Source organism: Equus przewalskii, chromosome 17 (genome assembly GCF_037783145.1).
Source record: "Equus przewalskii isolate Varuska chromosome 17, EquPr2, whole genome shotgun sequence".
Classification (NCBI taxonomy): domain Eukaryota; kingdom Metazoa; phylum Chordata; class Mammalia; order Perissodactyla; family Equidae; genus Equus; species Equus przewalskii.
The window spans coordinates 74,000,932-74,023,589 of record NC_091847.1 but is presented as its reverse complement, the minus strand read 5'-3'; the positions used below and the strand labels follow the sequence as shown (position 1 = coordinate 74,023,589).

General features: G+C 47.2%; 1 protein-coding gene and 1 long non-coding RNA gene across 18 annotated transcripts in view; one reads left to right on the top strand and one right to left on the bottom strand.

Moving 5' to 3' along the window:
* The window catches only part of SATB2 (SATB homeobox 2), a 198,011-nt gene that overhangs the window by 9,266 nt on the left and 166,087 nt on the right, over window positions 1-22,658 (top strand). For 3 of the 17 annotated variants that reach the window (XM_070580513.1, XM_070580517.1, XM_070580514.1), the window contains exons 2-3: window positions 6,642-6,723; window positions 11,089-11,316. In XM_070580513.1, coding sequence (XP_070436614.1) covers window positions 11,148-11,316 — 169 coding nt within the window. In that variant the 5' untranslated portion in view covers window positions 6,642-6,723; window positions 11,089-11,147. Of the gene's footprint in view, window positions 1-1,997; window positions 2,334-2,407; window positions 2,598-3,974; window positions 4,532-6,641; window positions 6,724-8,987; window positions 9,495-9,660; window positions 9,848-10,055; window positions 10,175-11,088; window positions 11,317-22,658 lie in introns of those variants that run through there. The other 14 variants (XM_070580522.1, XM_070580524.1, XM_070580525.1 and 11 more) reach the window with 12 other exon arrangements.
* LOC139076670 (uncharacterized) lies at window positions 5,917-9,308 on the bottom strand. Its single transcript, XR_011528506.1, has 3 exons — window positions 9,171-9,308; window positions 6,897-7,016; window positions 5,917-6,705 (listed from the first exon to the last, which is right to left on the bottom strand). It is a non-coding gene; the product is annotated as an uncharacterized lncRNA (long non-coding RNA).

Here is a 22,658-nt window from a genome sequence, read left to right as displayed (position 1 = left end):
CAGGGGACTCGCCCAGGTCCAGAGGCCCCTATAGACCGGTAACAGCGTCTGTCCCCAGCCTGGGCGGCCAACCGGGGCCCCACAAGTGCAAGATGTGATTCTATTTGACTTTCCAAATCAAAATGCATTGATTGGGGCCCAAAGAGTTCACGGCACATAACTATCTTAATTAAACCTGCTATAAACAGACAAATCACTTTTCCTCTTGCACATAGAGCTCTGGGAGATCGTGTAGGGTCTGGCAGAAGCCAGGCTTAGGGGATTCTTTTTTTAAAAAAAGGATTGTGGATGAGGCAAAGAGAAAAAGAGTAAAATTGGGGTTTCCATGACCTCAGAAAATAGCTTAAGTGAAACCAAAACATGGGATAGCAGGGAGCTAATGGAGAGGAGGGTGCTTAAAAGCCAGAGGACAACCTGGGTTCACAGAGCAGCTCCGTCTGGGACCTGCAGCCCAGGGTGAGACCTGCAGCTGAAGGGCAAGGAAGGAAGGGGAGGCCCTGAGTTGTTTGGGGGAGGTGAGGTGCCCATCACTGAGGCTCTGGGTTACTCTCCACAGCCCTGCACTTTGCTTCTCAATCCTGCCGTCTTTCCCTGCCCCTGTTCTCGACGTCCTGGCGCTGGGAGGACAGCGCCTGCGAGGACGCGTCCTCCCTTAACATGGGCAGCTTAGGGGACAAGGGGCTGCAGCTGTGAGTGCCCTGAGCGCGTGGCCACTGCGGCGGGGCGCTGGGAGCCTGGTGACCGCAAGACTGGGGAGGATGGGTGGGAACAGGAACCCTTCCGGGAGCAGATGGGAAGGAACGTTGTCTGAAACCCTCTGGGAAAGCGGGAAACGGGGAGTATACACCCACAACTCAAGGTTCGCTCGCTCTGCAGCCAAGCTGCGACCTCGGGGCGGATCTCCAGAAGGGAGAGGGTGCCCTCAAGCCCGCGGGTGTAGACTAGACGATGGGGATGCGCTGAGAAGGGTCAGCAAGACGCCCTTTTCCGCCGGAATGTGCAAAGGGCTGGGTCTACCTCCGACTAACCCTGGGCCTCCGGAAGTTAACTGGCAGAAGGCAACCCTCGGCTGACTTTAGATGTCAGCGTAAAACAAGACTGACTAAGGAAAGCTCATCAATTTTCTAACTAAAAGTGGAAAGGAAAAGTTCTTCATAGTACGTAAACACTGAAGATAGGAGCGCACAGGTTTGGGTGTGTTCCTGGGAACTTCAGAAGACAGCTTTCCCCCTCCCACTCTTGGTTTGCACACTTGAATTCTTATCGTTTTTCGTTGACTAGCTTTTGACCCCAACAATAATCCGGTTCAGAAATACTCTTCATTTCGTTAGGCTGACATTGGCAGGCACTAGTTATGTTGTATCTGGTAGGGAATTTAAGATCAAGCAAATTTTAGCATTTAAAAAGTCCTTTAAAAGATTTTTTTACTTCCATACAGCAGAAATGAAAAAATATATATTGCTATGATTGGAGAGAAACATGCGTAGGTTGCCTTTAGATTTCTGAGATTTTGTATAGGCGCTAATGGCACTGTGGACACTACCGAACTGACTATTGGCAGTTATTATTCATGGAAGGTCTTATATTTTTAAATTGAGGCATGGTTCCCACATGGAAAAAATTCTTTATTGCTAAGAACATGCTTTCAAAAAATTAGAAAAGCAAAACAAAAATTTAGAATGCATTATAATATAGAAGTCTTTACTGAAAACAACCGATAGCACTACAATCCAGGAGTTGAAGTCAAAATGTAGTGAAAGTTAATTCAAATGCAAATTATTAGGGAAGAATTGCAACTGCCTTTGTCACATCCAAAGGGAAAAATCTTTAGAACTCCCCCTCGTCTTGAATTATACTTGTATTGTGAGACTTGAATTGTCAACATTTGTATCCTCTGAAATAACGACAGTTCACCTTTCAAAATTCTTCACCGCAGAGCGACAATGATGACTGTTCTCCAGGCGAAGGACTTTTGAAACAACTTCTCTCATACACTCACACTCACACTCCCCACACAAACGCACACACATTTGCCGGTTTTTTTAAACGTTGCCTCTGAATGAGAGAGAGAGAAGAGGGAACGAGAGAGACTGGGAACTCGAGCTTAGGTAACCAACAAGCCCAATTACTAGGCTTTATTGATACTAAAAGGAAAAGTTCCCCTCGTAAAATTTCTCTGAGCTTATTAGTTATTTAAATCAGCCCAGGGCTGGCCGAGCGACGCCGAGGGCACGGCTGGAGGCTCCTGGAGGCGAGCGGAGCGTCCGCGCTCTGTCCCGCCGCCCCTGGCCGGCCGCTTGGCACCGGGGGCAACCGCAGGCGCGGCCGCCGAGGTGAGCCGCCTGGCAGGGCGCCGGGCCCGGCACGCCGGGAGACAGCTCCGCGTGGCCCAGGGGTGTGAGCATCTGGAAGGGAACAGGTCGCATCCCACGATGCGGGCGTGGGTGGAGAGGCCCCGCGCGGCGAGCGCAGCACAGCCACCGGCCGCCGCGCCACCGGGCCTGGGCCGCCGGGCGCCGCGCGTGGGAGCGCTCGGGCGTCCAGGGCTCGCTCCTGTTTCGTTGGGGCTGCGAGCTTCGTAATGGGGTGGGCACCAGGTGAATTGACACCTTTCTAGGTCGTTGTCCCTTTCGATAGCTGGCAGTCCCGAACTGTGTGTGGACGTGTGCGCGCGTGTGACCAGTGGGTTTATTTACAGTAAGCCCCTACCTACCCCCTGGAGTCCTCTAAGCCCGACGTGGGGCTCTCTAGTCCTCTCTTCGCTCCGGGCGGCGCGAGGTGATGTGGGGCTGGGCCGGGCTTGGCCGCGGGGCCGGGAGGCAAGGCAGCGCGGGGTGGGGAAGGGCCCAGCCCCAGACGCCGCTGTCACAGCCGCCTGGGCCTTAGCCCGGGGGTCAAGCTTTGACAGACTAAGAGGGTGTCCGTGGGGTTTCGCGAAACCGAGACAACAGGCGAGTCGCCGGCCCGGGAGGCCCTCTAGGTTCCCCGCCACTCCGGACGGGTTCGGACTGCGGGATAGTCGGCCACCCGCTTCGTCTTCGGTCCCAGCGGGTACCGGGACCTTGGGCCCGCAGCATGTGTCCTCGCGCACTCTGGCGCGGTTCGAGACCGGCGGCGGCCCAGAGCTGCGAAGCGCTCCCAGAACCGCTCTGGCTTGGGCCACCTCGTCCCCGGCTTCCCGGGCTCGCTCGCCCTGCTAGGGGTGGCGCGAAGTGGACGGCGCAGGCTGGCCTGCCTGGAGTCTGGGTGCAGGTGGGGCGCCGTGGCCTGGACTTTCCAGGTGTGCTTTTCATTACGAGGGGTTGGGACAAACGGAGGGCGCCTCTGTTTTGCCTGCCGGGCGCGTGTTTGTGTTAGGTGGTCCGTTTGTCCCCCAGGCTGGGCACCTGCCCATCCCCCGCAGCATCTTTAACCCGAAGACTGGAGGCGACGCGGAAGGGCCGGTTCTCGGACGCCGCCGACTGAACGGGCGGCGCAGGTTTCGGCCGCAGCCCACGCGGTGGCGCTGTCGGGAGAGGACGCCGAGGCTCGGGTCTGGGACCCGGGCAGTGACCCGGGCTCAGGGGTGACGGGGCCGTGACGACGAGTCGAGGCCACGGGGTTCTTCGCCGCCACCTTGGGCCCGGGGCTTGGAGTTGGCACCGACCAACTCCGCCTCGCGCGGTGTTTCCGGATAGAAAAGGCGGCGGGTCCGAAGCGCGACCCCCCCTCCAGCAGGGGCGGGGAGGCGGCGGTGGCTGCTTTGGCGTTTCGTTTTCTTTCCCCCTTCGCCTTGTTCTCCCGGTCGTTTAAAGTCGATTTCTATGTTAAAAAACTAGATTAGCAGGGCAGTCATTCTCTCGCTGCGCTGCTGCACGGGAAGATCCAGCTATTAAGCTCCCGAGTCTGGAAAAGAAGGAGGGATCGGGGAGCCCGGGGGCGTTGTCCCGCGTCGCTGGAGGAGTGCTCGGAGCCCGCAGGCCCTCCGCCTTCCCGGGCCTCCCAGCCCGCGGCCGTGACCAGAGCACATCCGCATCTTCCCCACCACGACTCCCCTAGTTTCGAAACCTGTCCTCTCGCTTTCCTCACTCGAGGCAGGCAGTACCCGCTCCCGACGCCCTCTCCCGTCCCCCACATCTGGGCCCCCGGGACAGAAAGCTCCCATCGTCGCCTGAGGCAGCGCCCAGGCCCACCGTCGCGCGTCTCCTCGAGCCCTCTGGGCCTCTGCATTGTCTGTTCCCGGGACCCCCGATCCTCCAGGCTCCTGGGTACTCGGCTCACCATCTAACGCCGACTAGTTGCACCACCCTTCCCCAAGCAGTCGTCTCCCCGAGACGCATCTCTCTGTCCGGGCCGCAGGAGCTCGTTCGCTTGAGGACGGGAGCAGGACCTCCACCGCCCCTACCTTAGGCGGCCCGACGGCTTCCTCGCCGCTCCGCCCCCGCCCAGGCCCCCGAGCCGCTGGGGGAGCCAAGAGTAATTTATCTTTGCCCGGCGCGGGTTGGGGTTTGTCCGGCTCTGATGCCAACGAGAAAGGCGTGCGGATAACGGAGTAAGTGTCCCCCGCCCCTGCGCCCCGGTCAGTCTCCAGACGCCCCGGAGCAGTCTGGGAAGGGGCTCGAGCCCACTCTAGTCGAGCTGTCTTTTAGGCGCGTTCCCCTCGGGGCGTTCTGGCCCCGGACCCTGGTCCCCCTGGCGCATCCAATTTCCAGTCCAAGCCCGGTGCAGTAATGCGGTCCGCGAAAATGTTGGTCGCCCAACTCTCCCCGGACAGTCCGCGGCGGAAATTGGCTTCAGAGCTGGCGTGGGCTTCATGTGAAAGAAAGGAGTCCCTCCCGCCCTCCTCTCGCCCCCAGCAGAGCAAGCCCGGGGCGGGGGGGGGGCGGGGGGAGGTGGGGGGGAGAGGCAGGCCCGCGTGGGTTCCCAGGAGCCGTCGAAGGCTTTTGACGCTCGCGATTCGCGTAGAGTTTTCCCCGTGCGCGCGGGAGCGAAGGGAACACGCGGCACAACTTTCCCGTGTTCCCTAGGAGGCAGCGCACTGCCGGGAGGGCCTCTTTGCCTGGGTGACCCGACTTGAAATCCAGGGAGCCTGGCGATGGATGCTGGGCCTTCAGAGGCCCGAGTGGCCGGGCCGAGAGCCAGAGTAGCACGCGCGCCCCCGGCACCCTACGCCCGGGTCGTAGGGCCTAGGCCGTCCCGCGCGGGCACTGGGGGAGGAAGGGTGGCCAGAGTTGAGAGCCAGCGCGGCAAAAACCTCGGTGTCCAGAAACAGAAATCAAGAAATGTGGTCATTAAAAGTGCAGGCCGTAAAAGAAAGGAGAAGAAAGGCCTGACAAGAGATAGAGAGAAAAGTGGAGAACCTAAGAAATAAGAAAACACATGCCTATTTAAGCCCAGCGTACAAAGATCCGTTGATTTTTAAAATAACAAATCTCAGTGTGATTATGAAAGACAAGCGACCTTTGACTAAATAGTATATGAAAAAAAATTGGGGGTGGGGGAGGAAGGGAGAAAAACTGTTCAGTAGATTCCCGACAAAAACGTCAGTGACTAGCAAGCTGAGGGATAAAACTGTCCCCCAGTGTGAACTTTATGCTTTAAGCGCTGGAGCAAACTATCACGTAATGCGCAAAAATGCGTTTTGGATCAAATTATTTTTTTAAAAAACCCCAAACGTAATTAAAACCAATTCTTTTCTTGAGTGTGATTTTGTTTAAAAAATGTTTGGAAATAAACCACTTGAGCAATATAAAACGAAACCAAACAAAACTTTTGAATCATCATAATTTATTTACTGTTTAAAAAGCAGAAAATCCTAGCAAAAGGTAAAAAATGTTATTTAAAATTTCTTATTTTCAAAATTAAACATGCTGAAAAGGATCACTTACTTCAGTTGAAATAAAGTCAATACGAAAATTGTGCAGTGAAAAGCTTATGTAATTTGAAACAGAAAAGGCCTTTATTAGGGACAAAACTCAAGGAAAAAAAACTCACGCCAGACATATATCACAAAACTTTCTAGGATTCTCCTTTTTTAAATCCAAAGAAATTTGTAAAAAGTGTCACTAAGCATAAATCTACAAAAAAATCCAAAATACATTTCTGGTAATAATTCACAGTATCCGATATTCTCATCTATGTTAAATGCAATTTTAAATAATTTGAGTTCTTTTGCCCAAAATGATAGAATTGTTCACTATCAAAAACAGACAAGAGGAAACTCCAATAAGGAGAAAAATCAATGAATTTAAAAGGGTGCAGAATCTGAAAACAAACTAGTCCCCATGTACATTTAATTGTACTTAATTGTATACTTTATTTAAATCGTCCTTCTCAGAGGTTTAATAATTTAGAATCAATAGTTCTCTTCAAAACATAATAAAATATTTACACTTTATAAAATATTAACCGAATAACAATACGGCTGTGTTGTTTATGAGTGTAACTGAAGTCCCGTAATCATGCTGTTGACACAAGCCTGGGAGGTTCGCGAAGAGATCCTTCGCAAAATGTAAATGAAGATCTTCAGACAGCGGTGTTTATAAAATAGCTCATTAATGACTTATGATTGAATCGCTCCAACCATTCGCATCATCAGATATAATAATAGTGACGAATCAGACAGGAAAGATCCTGGCTAAACCATTTGCATTTTTTTCCAGAAGTACTGAGGTCCTAATATCACCAATTCTTCTAAGTTCCTGGACATTGATCCGGAGGAGGATTCTGCAGTTCAACACCAAGGTAAGGAAAGAAACAGCATTATTATCGTTGTGAAGATATTAATAAGAAATGCGCCTTTCCCCATTTTGGAAACGGGCTCAAACTTTGACAGCGGCAGCTGGTTTTTGCAACACCCCCTTCCCATTCCGACGTGATATTACAGGTTAAAAAAAAAGTTTGTCGATCAAACTTACAGTTTGTTTCTTTGCAGCCAAAAACCTTTTAGCTACCACCCCGAGTTGATTCACTTGAGCCACTTTGTTCTCACAGACTTCGAATTGAGCATTTTCTCTAACCCGCTCGTTTAGGGGAGCCTGGGGGATGGGGTTTGGGGAATAAAAAAACAGGGGGAAAAAAACGCTGCCTAAATCTCCAGGGTGGCTCTCTGAAGGGTTACTATCCTGCTGGCTTCCTTTCTCGGCTGGGCTCCGACCGCCTCCCGGGTCGCCCGGGGCTCCTTTGGAACTTGGTGGGCGGCGCCTGGGTGCGGGGTTCTCCGGGATCTAGGCGCTGAGACTTAGGCCGGGGGCAAATTTTGCTTCTGGGACCCCTTCTCTTCTAGAGGCTCCCCCGCCTCCCAGGTCCCTGCCTTTGAGCGGGTGGCCGCGCGCACGCCGACCACCGGGTGGGTGCGGCGAGTGGACGGCAGCCTGGCCCGAGCACACTAGGCTGGCGCGGCTTCCCGCTGTCCCTGCGCCGGACCAGGATTTCCAGACTTGCCCCCCGAGCGCGTTTCCCGGAGCCGAATTTAGTTTGGCCCTCTGGCGCCGCCGTACAGTCAACGCTTCTTAAGGGGGACCGGTGGTTCAGGCGGTGGGAGGGTGGGGAGTCCTCGGGGTCCAGGGGACTAGGAAGGAGAGCCGAGGTGTGCGGGAGGGACAGGCGGTGCCGCCTGCTGAGGGGACTTCATCGGCCTCAAGGCGGGCGGGGACGCGTCCACATTTTCCCGCCCCAGGTCGGGACCGCGAATGTCAGCCGGCGCCCCGAGCGTCTCGCGGGGGCCCGCGGCGCCTGTCCACGTGCTTCTGTTTAAGGAGGTCCCGCGCCCGAGGAGGACCTCCGGGACAAAAGCGCGGCCCGAGCCCGGTCCGCTCGGCTAGCGCCCGCGCCACCTTAAATGGGCACCGCGGCCGGCGCTGGGCTGCGGGCGGCTTTGCCGCGGGAGTGGGCAAAAGTTTGTGGTTCGGTGACGCCTCCGCGGGACCCGCTGGGGACGCCCCCGCGCGGCCTCCCCCGGGAAGGGGAAGCCGGGTCCCCACCGCCCAGCCCTCCCCACGCTCCAAGCCCAGGGCTCGAGCCGCCTGGGGTCCCAGGAGTGCCAGCCCCGCAGCCGGAGGACAGGCGGCCCCACCGCCCTCGCCGCCACCGCGTCACGGCCTCCAGGCGGCCCCGGCCCCGCTGCTCGAGATGTCGCCGGCGCCGCCAGGGCTCCAGGGACGTCGTCCAGGGATGTCCCCCGCCCCGCGCCCCCCGCGCAGCTCCCGCTCCTGTGCCACCCGCAGCCCGGCGGGCAGGGCCGGTGCTCCTGCCATTTGGGACAGCCGGGCTATTGTTCGGGACCCGCGGCCGCGCCGGCTCTGAGCGAGAAGCGGCCTTCCCCGCGCGGGCGGCGGCGCGGCGGGCCCGGACGGCCGGCTCCGCGCCGAGGGGGAGCTCGCAGGCACCGGGAAAAGTTGCTCGGAGGGGCGGAGGCGGTGGGTGGTGGGCGGAGGCGGTGGGTGGGGGAGGCGATAGCCCTCCTATCTCCAAAGTCGAAAGTACTCGGCGCAGTTGGCAGCACCGGGAGCCGAGGCAGCGCGGCCGCCTCCTGCGCGTCGGTCTGCGCCTCCGCCGGGAGACAGGCAGCCAGCTCCTGCCTCGTCGCCTCCGCCTCCGCGCCGGGACGAGCGCGCCTAGGGGCTGGGCGAGGCAGCCGCGCCCTGGACCCGCCACGAGGAGGAGGACCAGACCCCGGGCCCCGGCGCCCGCCGGCACCCGGGCGCACCCACCCACCGGCCGCGGCCAGCGCCCCGCGCGGCACCCGGTTCGCTGCCATCGGTCCTCCGCCGCCCTGCGCGCGCGGTGCTCGCCACACCGCTCTCCCACCGCCGGCTCTCCTCTTCCTTCTCCTCCCTCCTCCCTGCCTCCCACCCACCCCTCGCCTGTCCCTCTGCATCCTCCGCAGCCCCGCCGCTGTTGGGTCGCCGGGCTCACAGCGATTGATTGATTGATGTTTAATTTCCTGCCAGGCGGGGCCCCCCTTCCCCCGCAACCTCCCCAGCCCTCCTCCCCGCCCCCCACTCTCCTCCTTCATTGCGGTGGACCAGTCTGGCTTGGGTTTAGATCTTTCCCCCCCAACCCTCATCCCGAAATAACCCAGAGACTTCCCCTACCCCCACCCCAAATTATTATTTTGAAGGCGCTAGATCTGGGGACGGAAAGGGGGAGGGGGAGAAATCGGAAACCGAGGACAACCCAAAAGGACTCACTTTGCCTGATGACTCAACGCAACTAATAATCATCTCCCTCTCAGTGTGTCTCTCTCTGCGGCTTGTCAGTGAGTCCGGCTCTGGCTGCTGGCGGCGGCGGCCAAGAGGGGAGAGGCTGGAGGTGACAGCTTGGGCAGCCGCCGCGATTCCTCCCGCGCGCGGTCCCGGGTCCCTGCGCCTTCTCGGCTCTCGGTGGCACCGGCCCTACGGCTCCGGCCGCGCCTCCTCGCGAGCTAGCAGCCCCGCGAAGCGGCAGCCCCGGCCCGCCTCCGCCGCCTCCCAGCTCTCAGCCCTTTCTCTCCAGAACGGGTCTCCTTCCCGAAGGTGTGAAAAGGCTTTTTCAGCCTCCTTCTCTTCTCCCCTCCTCCGCCGTCCCCTCCCCCTGCTCGCTCGGGTGCCCCTTTGGAGGAGCCCTCCTTTCCCTCTCCTCCTCCTCCCCCTACCCCACCCCCTCCCCAATCATCATCATCATAACAACCATCTCCGCACTAGAAGACACCCTGACCCAGGACCTTAAACGTTAGGACCTGGGGAAGAGGAGAGGGGAAGGAGTAAAGAGAAAGGAAGACTAGGAGAACACTGCAAGGCAAAGCACCAGAAACTTTCCACCCTGGATTCTCTACTTTTGCTCCATGGACAGAGCCCCAGCCAGCCAAGTTACAGACAGACCGTGAGCAGTAAGTACGCGGGGCGAGGGCTCCCGCGCCCCGCTCGGGAGTTCGGGGAAGCCCCGGGTCTGGCTGCGTCCCCTCCAGGCAGCTCTCGCCCTCCGGGACAGCGCAGCCGGGAATGCGGGCGGAATCTTCCCTGCAGCCCTCCCGCGGCGTCTCCGCATCTCTCGCATCTCTCCTCTCCCCTCTGCCACCCCCACCTTGTCTCCTCGAGCTGTGGCGACGCGGCTTCTTCCACGGCGAGAGCGCCCGCGAGGATTCGCAGTGCACTTTGTTGTGCCGGGTCCCTGCTTCTTGGGGATGTCAGTGACAATGTGAGCGCCGTTTCCTAAGGTGTTTCCCCCTCCTTCTCCGTCGCCCCAAAATCCAGGGGTGCCGAGATCTGCGGGTTCCTTGAGGAGCGCGCTGCCAGCCAAGCGACCCACAGGAAAACTTTTTGGAGAGATTTTAAAATTGGGGTTGATAAAGGCTGCTCCTGCACGTAATAATTGAAATGCTCTTTTGCTTTTGTGTTTTATGCTGAAGAGTTTTTAAAAAATCACTTAGGATCGGATGAAGATAAGAACGTTCTAAAATAGTAGCCCCCCCGCCCTTGTGTTGAAGGTTCTTCTGGAGGTGGTTGTGATGAATACTTCCAAGTGTTTTTGGATACTTATGATGTGGAATTAGGGTTGATTTTGTGTAAAGTGTGTATGTGTCTCAAGACGTGCTGGGTAAAGGTAAAGAGCGGGAATTCGAGGGGTCCTTCTGCCAGGCCGTCGGCTCCTGCCCCGCCATTCACGGCGCCTTCAGCATGCGGTTAATCGGTTTCTTAGGGTCTTGTGTACATCCCCCACCCCCTCCTCGAGTGGGTGAGATAGCTTTTTCTGAAGTTCACTTCTTCCGCAACCCTGACCCCCAGACGGCGAGGCTGTCGCACCCGAGAACGGTTTATGCCCACCCCGTCCCAATGAATGGGCCACCTCTGGGCGCCCTTGGGCGCGGGCCGGCCGTCGTCACCGAGGGCTAACTCCTGGGGAGCAGGGACTGGGCAGAGTCGCAGCACCCTAAGCTCTGGGCTTCCTTTGGGCCGCCCAGGGTAAGGTGGGGACCGTCTTCCCGGCTCGGGCCCCTCGGGCAGCGTGGGAGGAAGTTTGTGTGGCTTTGGTGCAGCGCTCTGCCACTGGCCTGAACGTCTATCACGTGTGTGAGCGGTTTTCCCTCTTTTTTTTTCCCTCCCCCTTCCCTCCCCCCCGCCCCCTCCCTAGGTCCCTGCGCGTTTTATTGCGACCTGCCGGTGGGAACTTTGTCTCCGAGTCGGAGCAGCATGGAGCGGCGGAGCGAGAGCCCGTGTCTGCGGGACAGCCCCGACCGGCGGAGCGGCAGCCCCGACGTCAAGGGGCCTCCCCCGGCGAAGGTGGCCCGGCTGGAGCAGAACGGCAGCCCCATGGGAGCCCGCGGGAGGCCCAACGGCGCCGTGGCCAAGGCCGTGGGAGGTAACAGCCCCGAGCGGGAGGCGCGCGGCCCGCGGCCCGGCGATAATGGCCCGGGTGTCCGGGTTCAGGTTGATTAGGCGCTGTCGCGGTGTAGGATTACAGGAAGTGAGCTCCAGGTTGCCAAATAATGCCCCTGTCGCCTCTCATCTGCAACTGGTAGCTTCATCTCGAGTTGAAACAAGAAAGTGGTTTACCCAGAGGGTGGCATTTTTTGGGCACTTTGCCACTGTGTGCTGAGGTGTTGGCAGGTTTATGTCACAGCCAGCTAACTGTTTCTAGATTTTCCTAGAGAGCTTTTAGTGATTTAACTCCTTTGCCTTGCCTCAGAGTGTCTGTCGTAGGGATGAAGTCTAGGGGCGTTCGCGTTGGTGGATTAGTCTTTCACGCTCAGGCTGGCCCAGGGGCCCGAGTGCCGGTGTCACTTTTGAGGTAGGACAGGGCTGAGACAATGAGTAACAACTGGAAACGTTCCCTGCCACATTTCCAGGGGCAAATAAAGAATCACCACGAATCTGTCAGCCGCGAGAGGCTTTAATGCTACTGTTTCCTATGGAGATTAAAGGCATATGCATTCAGAACTTTGTTATGAATTATAGCAAGACAGGTACAAAGAACGTAGTAGCCCTTCTGGCTCCATGCTGTTTCCCTTTCCAAGAATTTAATATTATTTACAGAAAATCTTTTGTCATTTTTGCTATTTAAACAACTGCTTTCTTTTAAAGTGGTTAAGAAAAGTAATTTTATAAAATAAAGATATGTGAAATTTACACATTTAAATATTTTGAGGTTCATGTGCCACTTGTTTAGTTTTTTTTACATATAAAATGCACAATTCTACATGGCATTAATTTTTTGTGTGTTTGAGATAAATCACTAGTTAAAATTTTTTTGCTTCTGAAGGATTTTTTTTCTCTAATATTTTCAGCGGTAGCCTATTTAATATAGTTCTTTATATTAGCCTGACTGAAATGATATAAAACCCTGGCAAAACCTAGTGATAAGCTCCAATCCCATGTTCTAAATAGTCATAGTATGTATTTCGAAGTAAATACTTAACTCTATATGTCCACTCCCTTTTAAGAAGTTAAAAACACACATTTTATAAAATAACACATTTTTAGTTTTCCTTATTTTGCTATTACTATTTCTTCATGGTGGACATTCAGGATGATTTGTCTTAGTTCCTTATATTAATCACCTCCCCTGAGAAGCACTCATTCTTGCAATTTCTAAAGCTTTAAAAAAATTATTTGGCTATAGATTGTGCCTTATGTGTCTTCCATTTGAGGGACGTGAGGATATACTTTAAGGAAGCAAAGAGCACTTGGTAGTTCGGTGACCCTCTTTTTCAGAGTGGGCTTTATTAATGTGTTGTCTTGAGACTGGAGCAATCCCTTAGGACTTTTCGTATCATTTAGTATATAAATATAAGAAAGAAAAATATGAGGTGAATATGATGGAGCCAAATGTGAGACGATATAAGTGCTGATAATGTTTGATTGAAAACCTTTTGGAAATCCTTGGAGGGGATGTGTTCTTAAAGTGGCCTGAGGCATCAAGAAAAAGCTTGGACTTAAAATTTCACTTTCTTTCTGAAGACCTAATAAAATTCACTAAATTGAAAAAACTCTCTGAACATTTTAGAATGTAATTGTTAACAATTGTGCTTCCCTAAAACAAGTTGTATTTTTTCTTTCTCTATTGTATTGAACTATGAAAGAAACTACCTGGTTTTGTTGACCAGGGGTACCTTGAGTGTAAAACAGTGGTCGCTTTTCATATTTTCTGAGACTTTAATTCACATTTGACCGCTTATTATAAATTTGATGTAAACTAAAATTCTTAAGTCTTGGTAAGGAATAGTAGATTTGTTTCAACAAGCTGCTTTAGTCACTTTTTCTGAGCTTTAACTTAATTTAGTAATATCAGAGTTCTTATTAGCTGCTTCCCAAACTGAAAATAAAGATGATATTATTTTGTCTCAATAAGTACCATTTATGATACTTAATAGTAAAGTGGTGAAAATAGTTTGCATATGATAGATTTTTAAAGATTCTTTTTAAAAGAAACATTTTGCTATATATAGCATAATAGATTGTTTGGAAAGATTTTAACTTTGAAAGCTTTAAAATATAATAACGTGGAACATAAAAATTTTGGTAGTACAAAGTTTTCTTATTGAATGTTAATGATTATTTTGTGGGTTTAAGTTTATGTAGTTTCCAAGTGTACATTAAGATATTAATAATTTCATTTCTTTGTAGCTTTTAATCATGTATATAAATTGGAGAAAGGCAAAGCCTTTAAAAAATCCACATTCTAAATTCTAAAATATTTTTAAAATATATTTCCTGTTAGCAGTTCTTTATAGCAGAAAGACTTTGTTTTTTGAAACATAAGGTAAATATGAAACAGATATATTTCTATCACCCTACCTCCTTTTGTTTAAATTTTCCTTATGAAGCAATAGAATAAGCATAGAAACTACAAAAATATTTATAGCTCTGCGTCATTTATTACCATTCCCAGATATATTGCAGTCTTGTCAGTGTTGTAAAGATGGCTATAATAATATGTTTTAAAAATAGAGCTCAAAATTTGGGAGGATACATTTGTTAACCTTTAGTGATTCTCTTTCTTGAAACTTCTCCCCTTAAAAATAGGGGGAATCATTAAGTTTAATTGGTCGCCCAACAAATGGCAGCTTATCCTACTGCTTTTGATAAACAGTGAGGTGAAGAAATGTTTCTGAATGAATTGGTTGCAATAGTAAGTTCTGTTGCTGTTCTACTTTTTTAGGGAGAGAGTTTGCTGTGTTTTTTCTTGAGAACCAAGTGTTTGTAAAAAAAAAAAAAAAAGAGAGCCATTATTTTAGTGTCTAGATTTAACTAGTTGAGGTGGTAGGTACACTATCACAGTCCTTCAAGGTTGCGCTTTAATAGGGGACTTAAAAGTTAGTGTGTTGTTTACAATGTGATTAGTTTTAGAAGACTATTAGAAAGTAGATCAGTTTTGTTTTGCCTTTCCAACACTTTCTAGGATGTTTTTGCTCTTATCTAGGCAGTGTATTTTAAAGCATGTATGTAATAAAATATAAGTGCTCAGATATGTATGACAGTCGGCTTTTATAGAAGGTCCTCAGGAAAAAAAAAGGCTAATATCTCTTTAAAAAACATATGAAGGCTGGGAGAGAGTTTAGAGCAAGCAAGAGCACCGTGGTGTTGACAGCTTTATATCCCTGCTGGGTAACATTCACTTACTAGAATTGGCGTCCCCTCTCAGCTAGTAATTCACTCCATAAGGATTTTGAAAAAGGATGATTAATGGTGGGGAAATTTATATTTGTGAAATTGTTGATTACGACTTACAGATCTATTTGAAGATTTAGAAAAAGAGAAGATTGTTAGGGATGACAAAAATAAGAATCAGATGATCCTCTTTACCACCATTAGCATAAGTACCTAAAATGTTCTGCTGTATGTGATGCTTCAGCCACGCAACCTACAGCATAAAATAAAAGTGATGCCAATCAAGGTTCCATAGGAAGCAAGGCATTCTGTTTTCCTCCTGGACTGCTGAAAGGTGCTGGCCAGTTGTGCTTTAATAGCAATAAATTATTGTGCTTCATTTATTGTTAACACAAGCATTTTCATTTTTTAATGTTGGCTTAGAGAAGAACTTTCAGACAGCTTTATTTAAACTGAATGAAGAGTGCTTGAGTATACCAGATGGTGTATTTGCTGATAGGACGCATTAAACATCAGAAATCTTTGATATTTTTCATTTTCTTTTGAATTTTGATAATTTTTTTGGTGTTAAATGTTCTAGAGTTTAGGGGAAAATGTTTAAACACTGGGAATATCTTTTAGAGATATTTGCTTTTTTTGAAAAAAATTGCTTTTTTGGGAAAAAGAATTAGTTTTTAAAATAGCAATTTAATTTTGTTGAAGAATTGTCTGTTGAAGTTATCTATAGCTAGTTGACCCAGAGTAGACCTATTCTTGCTACCAAGCAGCCCTTTCAAGAACATAACTGGCTTGTTGCAAGGGAAAAAAGTAATCATGCAATACACACCGATGTATTCTAATAGGGAAGCAAATATGATCCCAGTTGCTGAGCTGGGCCTCATTTAGAGCTGAACATTGTCTATAACAACAGTGAATTTAATAGTCTACCTGTGGAACATTTCCTTTTCGATGAAAAGAAATGCAGTTCGGGTCAGGTGTCCTCACCATGTTAACAGTTGTAGAGAGACATTCGACTTTCCGAAAGGAATGCAGATATGAAAGAGTATAGATGTTGATGTACTGAAATGTATAAAATACTTAGAAATTTAGAAACTCATTGTCAACGTCGGCGAAATGGAGAAAACTCATTAAATTTATTTTAGCCAAGGATGAACACCATTATGCTTGTAGGGCGGACTCGTGTTATTACTTCAAAAGAGAAAAGATTGTATTTCCCTCTTCCATTCCACGTTTTTTTTTTTTTTTTTTACAAGTGTAAGATTTAAATAGAATGACCTTAGCCTTTGGGGTCATCCAACAATCTAGACTGTCCTCTGTAGTTTTGCTGAGGTAGAAAAATAGCCCTTCTCTAAAGTGTTTTTAGTCCTCGGCCTGTTATTAAAATAAAGATATACTTGGTTAAAAAAATATATGCAATGGAACGTACACATTAAACAGAACATAGGGTATCCGCCCCTCTAAGTCCTGAGCATAATTTGATGTTTCGAGTAATTTTGGAAGCCTTATGTTCCATCAGCAGAAACCCACTGACCATTATATATTCAAGATCATCTGCAGTGAAACGTGTGTGTATGTGTATGTGTGTTGGAACTATGTCAATGTCCCTTAAGGCGTCTGTTTTTTAACCTCTGCAGAAAATAAGCAGCATCATCCTTTTTGGGGGGGTGGGTTGTGACTAGCAGAATCAGTGTGCACATCTTAGATATCCCGTGTTATTCTTCTCTCCTTTTTTGAATATATATGTGTATATATATTTGCCCTTCTGTCTCTGGAGGGAGAGAAACAGACTCATCACCGTTTACCGTTTATTAGACATCTAAGAATATAAATTTAAGTTATCTTAAGAATATGGAAGTCAGTTTTATTCCAGGCAAGACAGGGTAATTATTTGGTGTATCTGGCAAGGTATATCTGGTAAGCAGTCAAGTTTGGTGGTTCTACTTGGATAATTTAACACCCTTATTTTTCTTTTTTTTAAAAAAGAATTTGGTGTAGAGACAGTTTATATGCATATATAAAGAAAGATATATTAAATGAACAGGGCTAGATGAATTCCAAATTGTATTATTTTCTTTGGTCTTTTTAGAGTTTTTAGGTGTCTGTTGAAGTAAAAATGACCCAATTTCTCACCATTAAAAAAGTTTCTTGTAACTAATAACCTCACGTTAGGTGCGTAAAGTATGTACATAATTTGTTTTATTTCAGGAAACCAAACTTTATCCTACATAGCATATAAATAAATAAAAAGTCCTTTATGTTCTTTTCTCTAAGAAGTAGACTTTTTTTTTAACCTATATAACTAATGTGTGGTAACGTAATAGTTTTTACTCTCTTCCTTGCATGAATGCTGAGATACAATGGCATTTGGAACATATTTAAAGATGGAGCATTTGACAAAAGTTGTATGTGTAACAGTTTGTCAGTGAAAAGTGACAAGTGGGAAATGACAAATGAAATGTTGGCATCATCACTCTTTATTTTGATAAAAATGTCTCAATTTGCAGTGATATAATACTGTTTCATATTATTTCATGAGTTGTGTGAGATGCATAAGGGGAATTTAGATTTTGTGAACGGAAAATTAGCAGCCCAAACTCTCTTTTCAGAAGCTTTGGCAGCAAGCTCCCCCTCCCCCACGCCCCAGGAATAAGAACAGCAGTGAAATGTTGGATCCGACCCATACATTTTAACTCATTATATTTTGGAAAAAAAAAAAAGAAAGAAAGAAAAGAAAGAAATAACTGAAAATGGTTTCAAGTAGGAGACCTTTATGCTTAACTCAAAAAACCGAAGAAGAGAATTTGCCTTTTAATTTGCATTCTTTTCTTTACAGCCGTTTTAAAATGAGTGATTTCCCTCTGCTGTCTTTGATTGCATGGGGCCTTTCTCCCTTCCAATCCCCAGTGCTCTCCAGCATTAATTTAGGGTGCCAGTGAGGAGGGCTGTGAATTCTTTTTATTTTAAAGTGTGATAGAGGTTTGCAAATGTCTATGTGTTAAAAATGGATCTTCATATACAAAGAATTCATCATCCTACTACTTACGGGTAATGTGATAGATATTTCAAAGTCAGAGTAGACGGCCCTGAGTGGAATTGAGGTATGAGTTAAAACAAAAGCCAGTTGAGGACTTACAGATTTCCAAAAAAGCACAGAGGTAGCCTCTGTAGTGTGTTATTTTCCATTTTCTGAAGTCACATTGGTTCCCTTATTGTCAGCGATCAACCAAACATTTATTTTCTTCTTTTACATGAAACAAGCCCCACAAGTCCTTCATGCTACACAGTGTTTATGTAAAAATGTTCCATGGTGGAGTTTTCAAAATCATCGAATTCTATATAATTTTTTTTGCTTTCAATTAGCAGAATTGTTTTGCTGTTTAATAACAAGTGATTTAAAAATTGTGGTAAAGTCAGTATAATTAAGTGGCGGTGACAGGCTGCGTCAGAAATTGTCCTCTACAACGTGTATCTTTTGCTTCTCATTTACAAAGTTACATGTTCCATATTTTTAAAAAACTAGGTAAAAATGCCCTTTTATGGATTAAATGTAACTTAGATATATAATTATGGCAATTGGGTTTATGGCGTGTATTTTTTCTGTTTTTAATTGATGTGTATACTTTTAAAACTTAAAAATTAGTGAATATTAAAGTTACTAGTTTGACAAATGCTTGAAAGGAAGAAAAAAGCATTAATAAAAATTTTAAGAATTTGAACCTTGTAGGAAAATTATCAGCAAATTATGGCAGTCTTGTATTGTAGTAAGAATATTCTTTTTTTGTGGTTATGACATATTAGGATAGTAAAACTCTCGGGGGAAGTATATTCCAATTTTAGTTGCTCCTGCTATTATTACTGTTTGCTGGTATATAAGGCAAATTGGGTTCTGCCCTCAGCTAGTTGCCTTATCATTGGAATGGATTTTTATCTTAGCACGGTGGGTTATTAAACTGTAGCATAACATAACAACAAAGATCAAAAAGTTAAAGGGAAACCCTGCCAGCTGCCTTTCATGAAGAGAGGCATTTTACACCAGAGGAACTGTGCGGTGTCCACTGATGGTTGCAGAGTTATTGAAATGTGCACAGCAGCTCAGTAACTTTCTTTGTTTTGTTGAAGACTTGCACAAATATGAAGAAAAATTAATAGAGACTCCAGTTAGAGCAAATGTTTTCCAAAGCACTAAGATCTGACAGAGGTGATTTGCATTTTTCATAGAAACAATTTGAATTTCATCACGTTAAGCACAGATATCTTTTTCTTTCTTTTAAAAATATTTTTTACTTGTTTTTATATTTGGCTGGAAAGCAAGTATATCAGTTCTTTTATAACTGAATCTGATTGATTTTCAAATTTCTTGATTATTTCCCATATTAAAATTGCCTATTTTTATTGCATTTGTTCCAATTATTTATACATATAAGGAAAGGCAAAACTGATAGCTTATTAGGAAAATGCCTTCATAGCAAAGCTCTTCAAATAGCAGCGTTACCGAAACGTTATTTTTTTTGGTTAACAGAACAAGAACTTTCTTTTTTCATAATCCAAAGATGCTAACAGAGCAGCATGATAAATGTCTCTTTAAGTGTCGTAGTAAAAGAAAATGACTTGCCTTCCGAGGCAGTGGAGAGTGTATGTTGTTTTGGACCCATTTCCCAAGCAGTGATCGAAAACAGATTACAATAACAATTACACAGTCAGAAGATGCAATATCCATTTCTGCTTTAATTGAGTGAAAGAATAATGAAAACATCATTAAGAAAAATGAGGTGGACCTGTCACGCAGTGTACAAATTTTTAGTCTCGGAGAAGATGCAGAATAACGGAAGTGCTTTTCACTTACTTTGCCGTGTTGATTAGCCAAAATCTGTTTTGGGGTGAGACCATTTGATTCTTGCTCCTCCCTGGGAAGTTCAGAGAGGGGCCCCTGGGAGGTGGTTGCTCAGGAGACATTAAAAATGCTCACCGATTTGTCTTCATGCAGAGTTTGAGAAGGGAAATCACATTTTCTCACATTCTCCCCGAGGTATAACTACCTCCTTTCTTTTTTTTTTTTTTTTTCTCACCTGTGTAAATGGAAGTCAAAAGTAATGAATGTTTCTCTTGGTACAAAGCCCTGCAAGTGAGGGTTAGGTGTGGTTCCTGGGCCTTCTGTTCCTCCTTCTCTGGAAGTCCTAACCAGGCTGAAGGGGACAGGGAGAGGGTTGAAGGTGAATAATGAGCCCCCTTATTTCTTCTCAGCACACATGGGGCTGGGGGGGCCCGAGGTTCCACGTGTACACATTGCCTGACATTCACTCAGGTGACATAAACTGTCACCTGAGATGCACAGGCTCTGGCCTCGATTTGCAATCATTGGAACCATTCAATCGATAATCCTTCACAGTGCTGAGCCCTCATTCCCCAGAGGGGAGCTTTCAGCAACTTGGAGCCAACCGGCTGGCAGCAGCCAAAATCAGTGGCTAATTTTCTTTCACTTGGAGCTGTATTTCTTTCTCTGTTCGTGGAAACTGTGAGCTCTTGAAAACTTGGGTGATGACAGTGGAGTTGAGCCCAGACACTGGAGTTAACCCCTGCTCATTGCGGGGGTACTAAAACCACAAATAATGTTGGCTGTCAGAGCAGCTGGAGTGCAAGGTTGGACCTGGTTGACAGATTTAGGGGAGAATAGTTCTTTGATCTGTAGCTAAAAGTTTTCTTGGGTTCAATATTTAGAAACCTTTCTGAGGGTGGCAAATGAAAGGAATAAGATAGACAGTAAACTCTTCTGGGTAGAAGTCTCATAAGCCCAGGACTGTCCCAAGCATAATCCTCTTCAGAGTAGAGTTTATATCAAACAGCTCGGAAGGCTTTTTTGTTGTTGTTGAGGAAGATTGGCCCTGAGCTAACATCTGTTGCCAATCTTCCTCTTTTTGCTTGAGGAAGACTGTCCTTGAGCTACCATCTGTGCCAATCTTCCTCTATTTTATGTGGGACGCCGCCACAATGTGTCTCGACGAGCAGCGTGCAGGTCTGCACCCGGCATCCCAACCTCTGAACCCCCAGCCACGAAGCAGAGCCTGCGAACTTAACTGCTGTGCCACCAGCTGCCCCATCAAAAGGCTTTTTTTAAAAAAAAAAAATTCAGTTCAGAGAGTCTAGTTAATAGCACCTTCATTAAAATACTTTTGTCAGCAAAGGGTTTTTCAGTTTTAACATTTACATAACCTAACAGCGTTGACAAATACCACGAGCTTTAAGGGTCTATTAGTGGTTCCGTTTTTTCTGGACTTCATAATTTAAACCTAAACATTAATTCTGGGTGGAACTTGGCATAATGTCTTTTTCCCTTGGAGGGAATTTTTGTTGTACAATAAAAAAAAAGGTATTTTTTTTTCATATAGTCACCTTCTCCATGTTTCCCCTCCCTTGAGTAAATAGCAGTTAAATAGTCAAGGTTTTAAAAGGGCTTATTTAATTCAAAAAAAAGGAGTGATTATTATAGGTGAATTTAACAATTTTCCATTTGTTCACATTGCAAACTAGTACTTTTGATATTAACAATAAAGATCTGTGAGGTTGATAATGCCATGAAAATATTTTTTCCTCTCTGTCTCTAGATACTAAAAAGCCATGTGGTAAAATTTTTTTATAAAATCATGTTTAATGACCCTTGAAACTTATAAATCAGTTACTTGTCTTCTTTATTAGAAGCTGAGAGACATAAAAAAATATTTTATTCTATGTCACCTGCAATTATCACATTGACTAGAAGGAAAAATGTTGGAATCTCACTGTTAAGTATAAAGTGACTGAATTTCCCAGTAGTAGTTATTTTGAAAAATATTCTTAAGGTAGGATTCTTAAAATGATCTTTTCTACATGTTCATACGATGTTAAAGAAGAATTATTGTAGGAATCTGACAAGGTGTTTGTGAAATTAAGAAATAAGTGAAGAAACCTTGCAATGATGCTTTGTCACATGAAAACCAGAAGGTGTTCAGAATTGCTCGTGAAGGTGCGTGCCTGGAGAAGAGGAGAGTGGGGTTAAGCCAGAGGACTCCTGAGGTTTGGCCTAGCTTTCAGCTTCCGAGGCTCCATTCAGACAAGATTTTGTCCTATAAATTTGGCAGATGTAGTGTTAGAAGACCAAACGCCCTTTATTATGGAGGGAGTATGAGAGGAGCAAGTCGCTCTCTGAAAGGGAAGTTGTTACACATTTAAGATCTGAGTAAAGGCACTTTGCGAGCATAAATCAGGGGATCCTGATTATTTTCCTTCTCAAAGGAATCCCCAGGTAACGTTCAGCAAAACTAACTCTATTTACAGGCCCATTCACATAGTAAGGTTAAGCCTAAAGCACATTTTTACAGCTAACTTATAAAACCCCCCAAACTGGAGCTTGCTATTGAAAGCCTGCCAACGCTGTCCCAAACGGTCATTAGTTCCCAAGAGACTTTGAGAAGAAAAAGGACTGTAGGAAAATGCTGTGACTTCAGTAAGAGCCATTTTGTTGCACGTGTGTATCTTTTTTGCCGCCATGGCAAACCTGTCTGGGGGCCGACCTGCAGTTCAGGACTGATACTGCACGCTCTCCCGTGGAAACGTATAGAGTTCCAATTAGGACAGGGTCAAAGGATAAATGTACCTCTTTTCACACTGTTCCAAGTGGTTAGTGGAAAACAAGCTGCAAAGTAATTCCCTCGGCCCCCCAATAAAAAGATTTATAGCAAAATAATTCTCAGGCCCATAATGGGACTGTTGTAGGTTTGTGTTTGATATTTATAAGACTGAAATACAGTCCATGTACCCAAACTAAGCATTTATTGTAAACAAGTTAACTGCCAAGAGCTTATATTCTGTCAAACATAATTATATTGAAGATTGATGTCTAGCTGGAGTTGGAGGGAGACAGTTCTTTTCAACCAGGGGAAGCTTCTGAGATGCAGCTCTCTTCTCCTTTGCGACGACTCAGGGAAGTTGTCTTTCTCACAGCCAGCCTCTCAGATATACAATAAACACAGGCTTGCTCTTTGAAACATATCTGTTTGTCGATCCTACTTCTCTTAACAAAATAAAGACGTGAACTCATACTCTTGGAAACTGTTAGGTAGA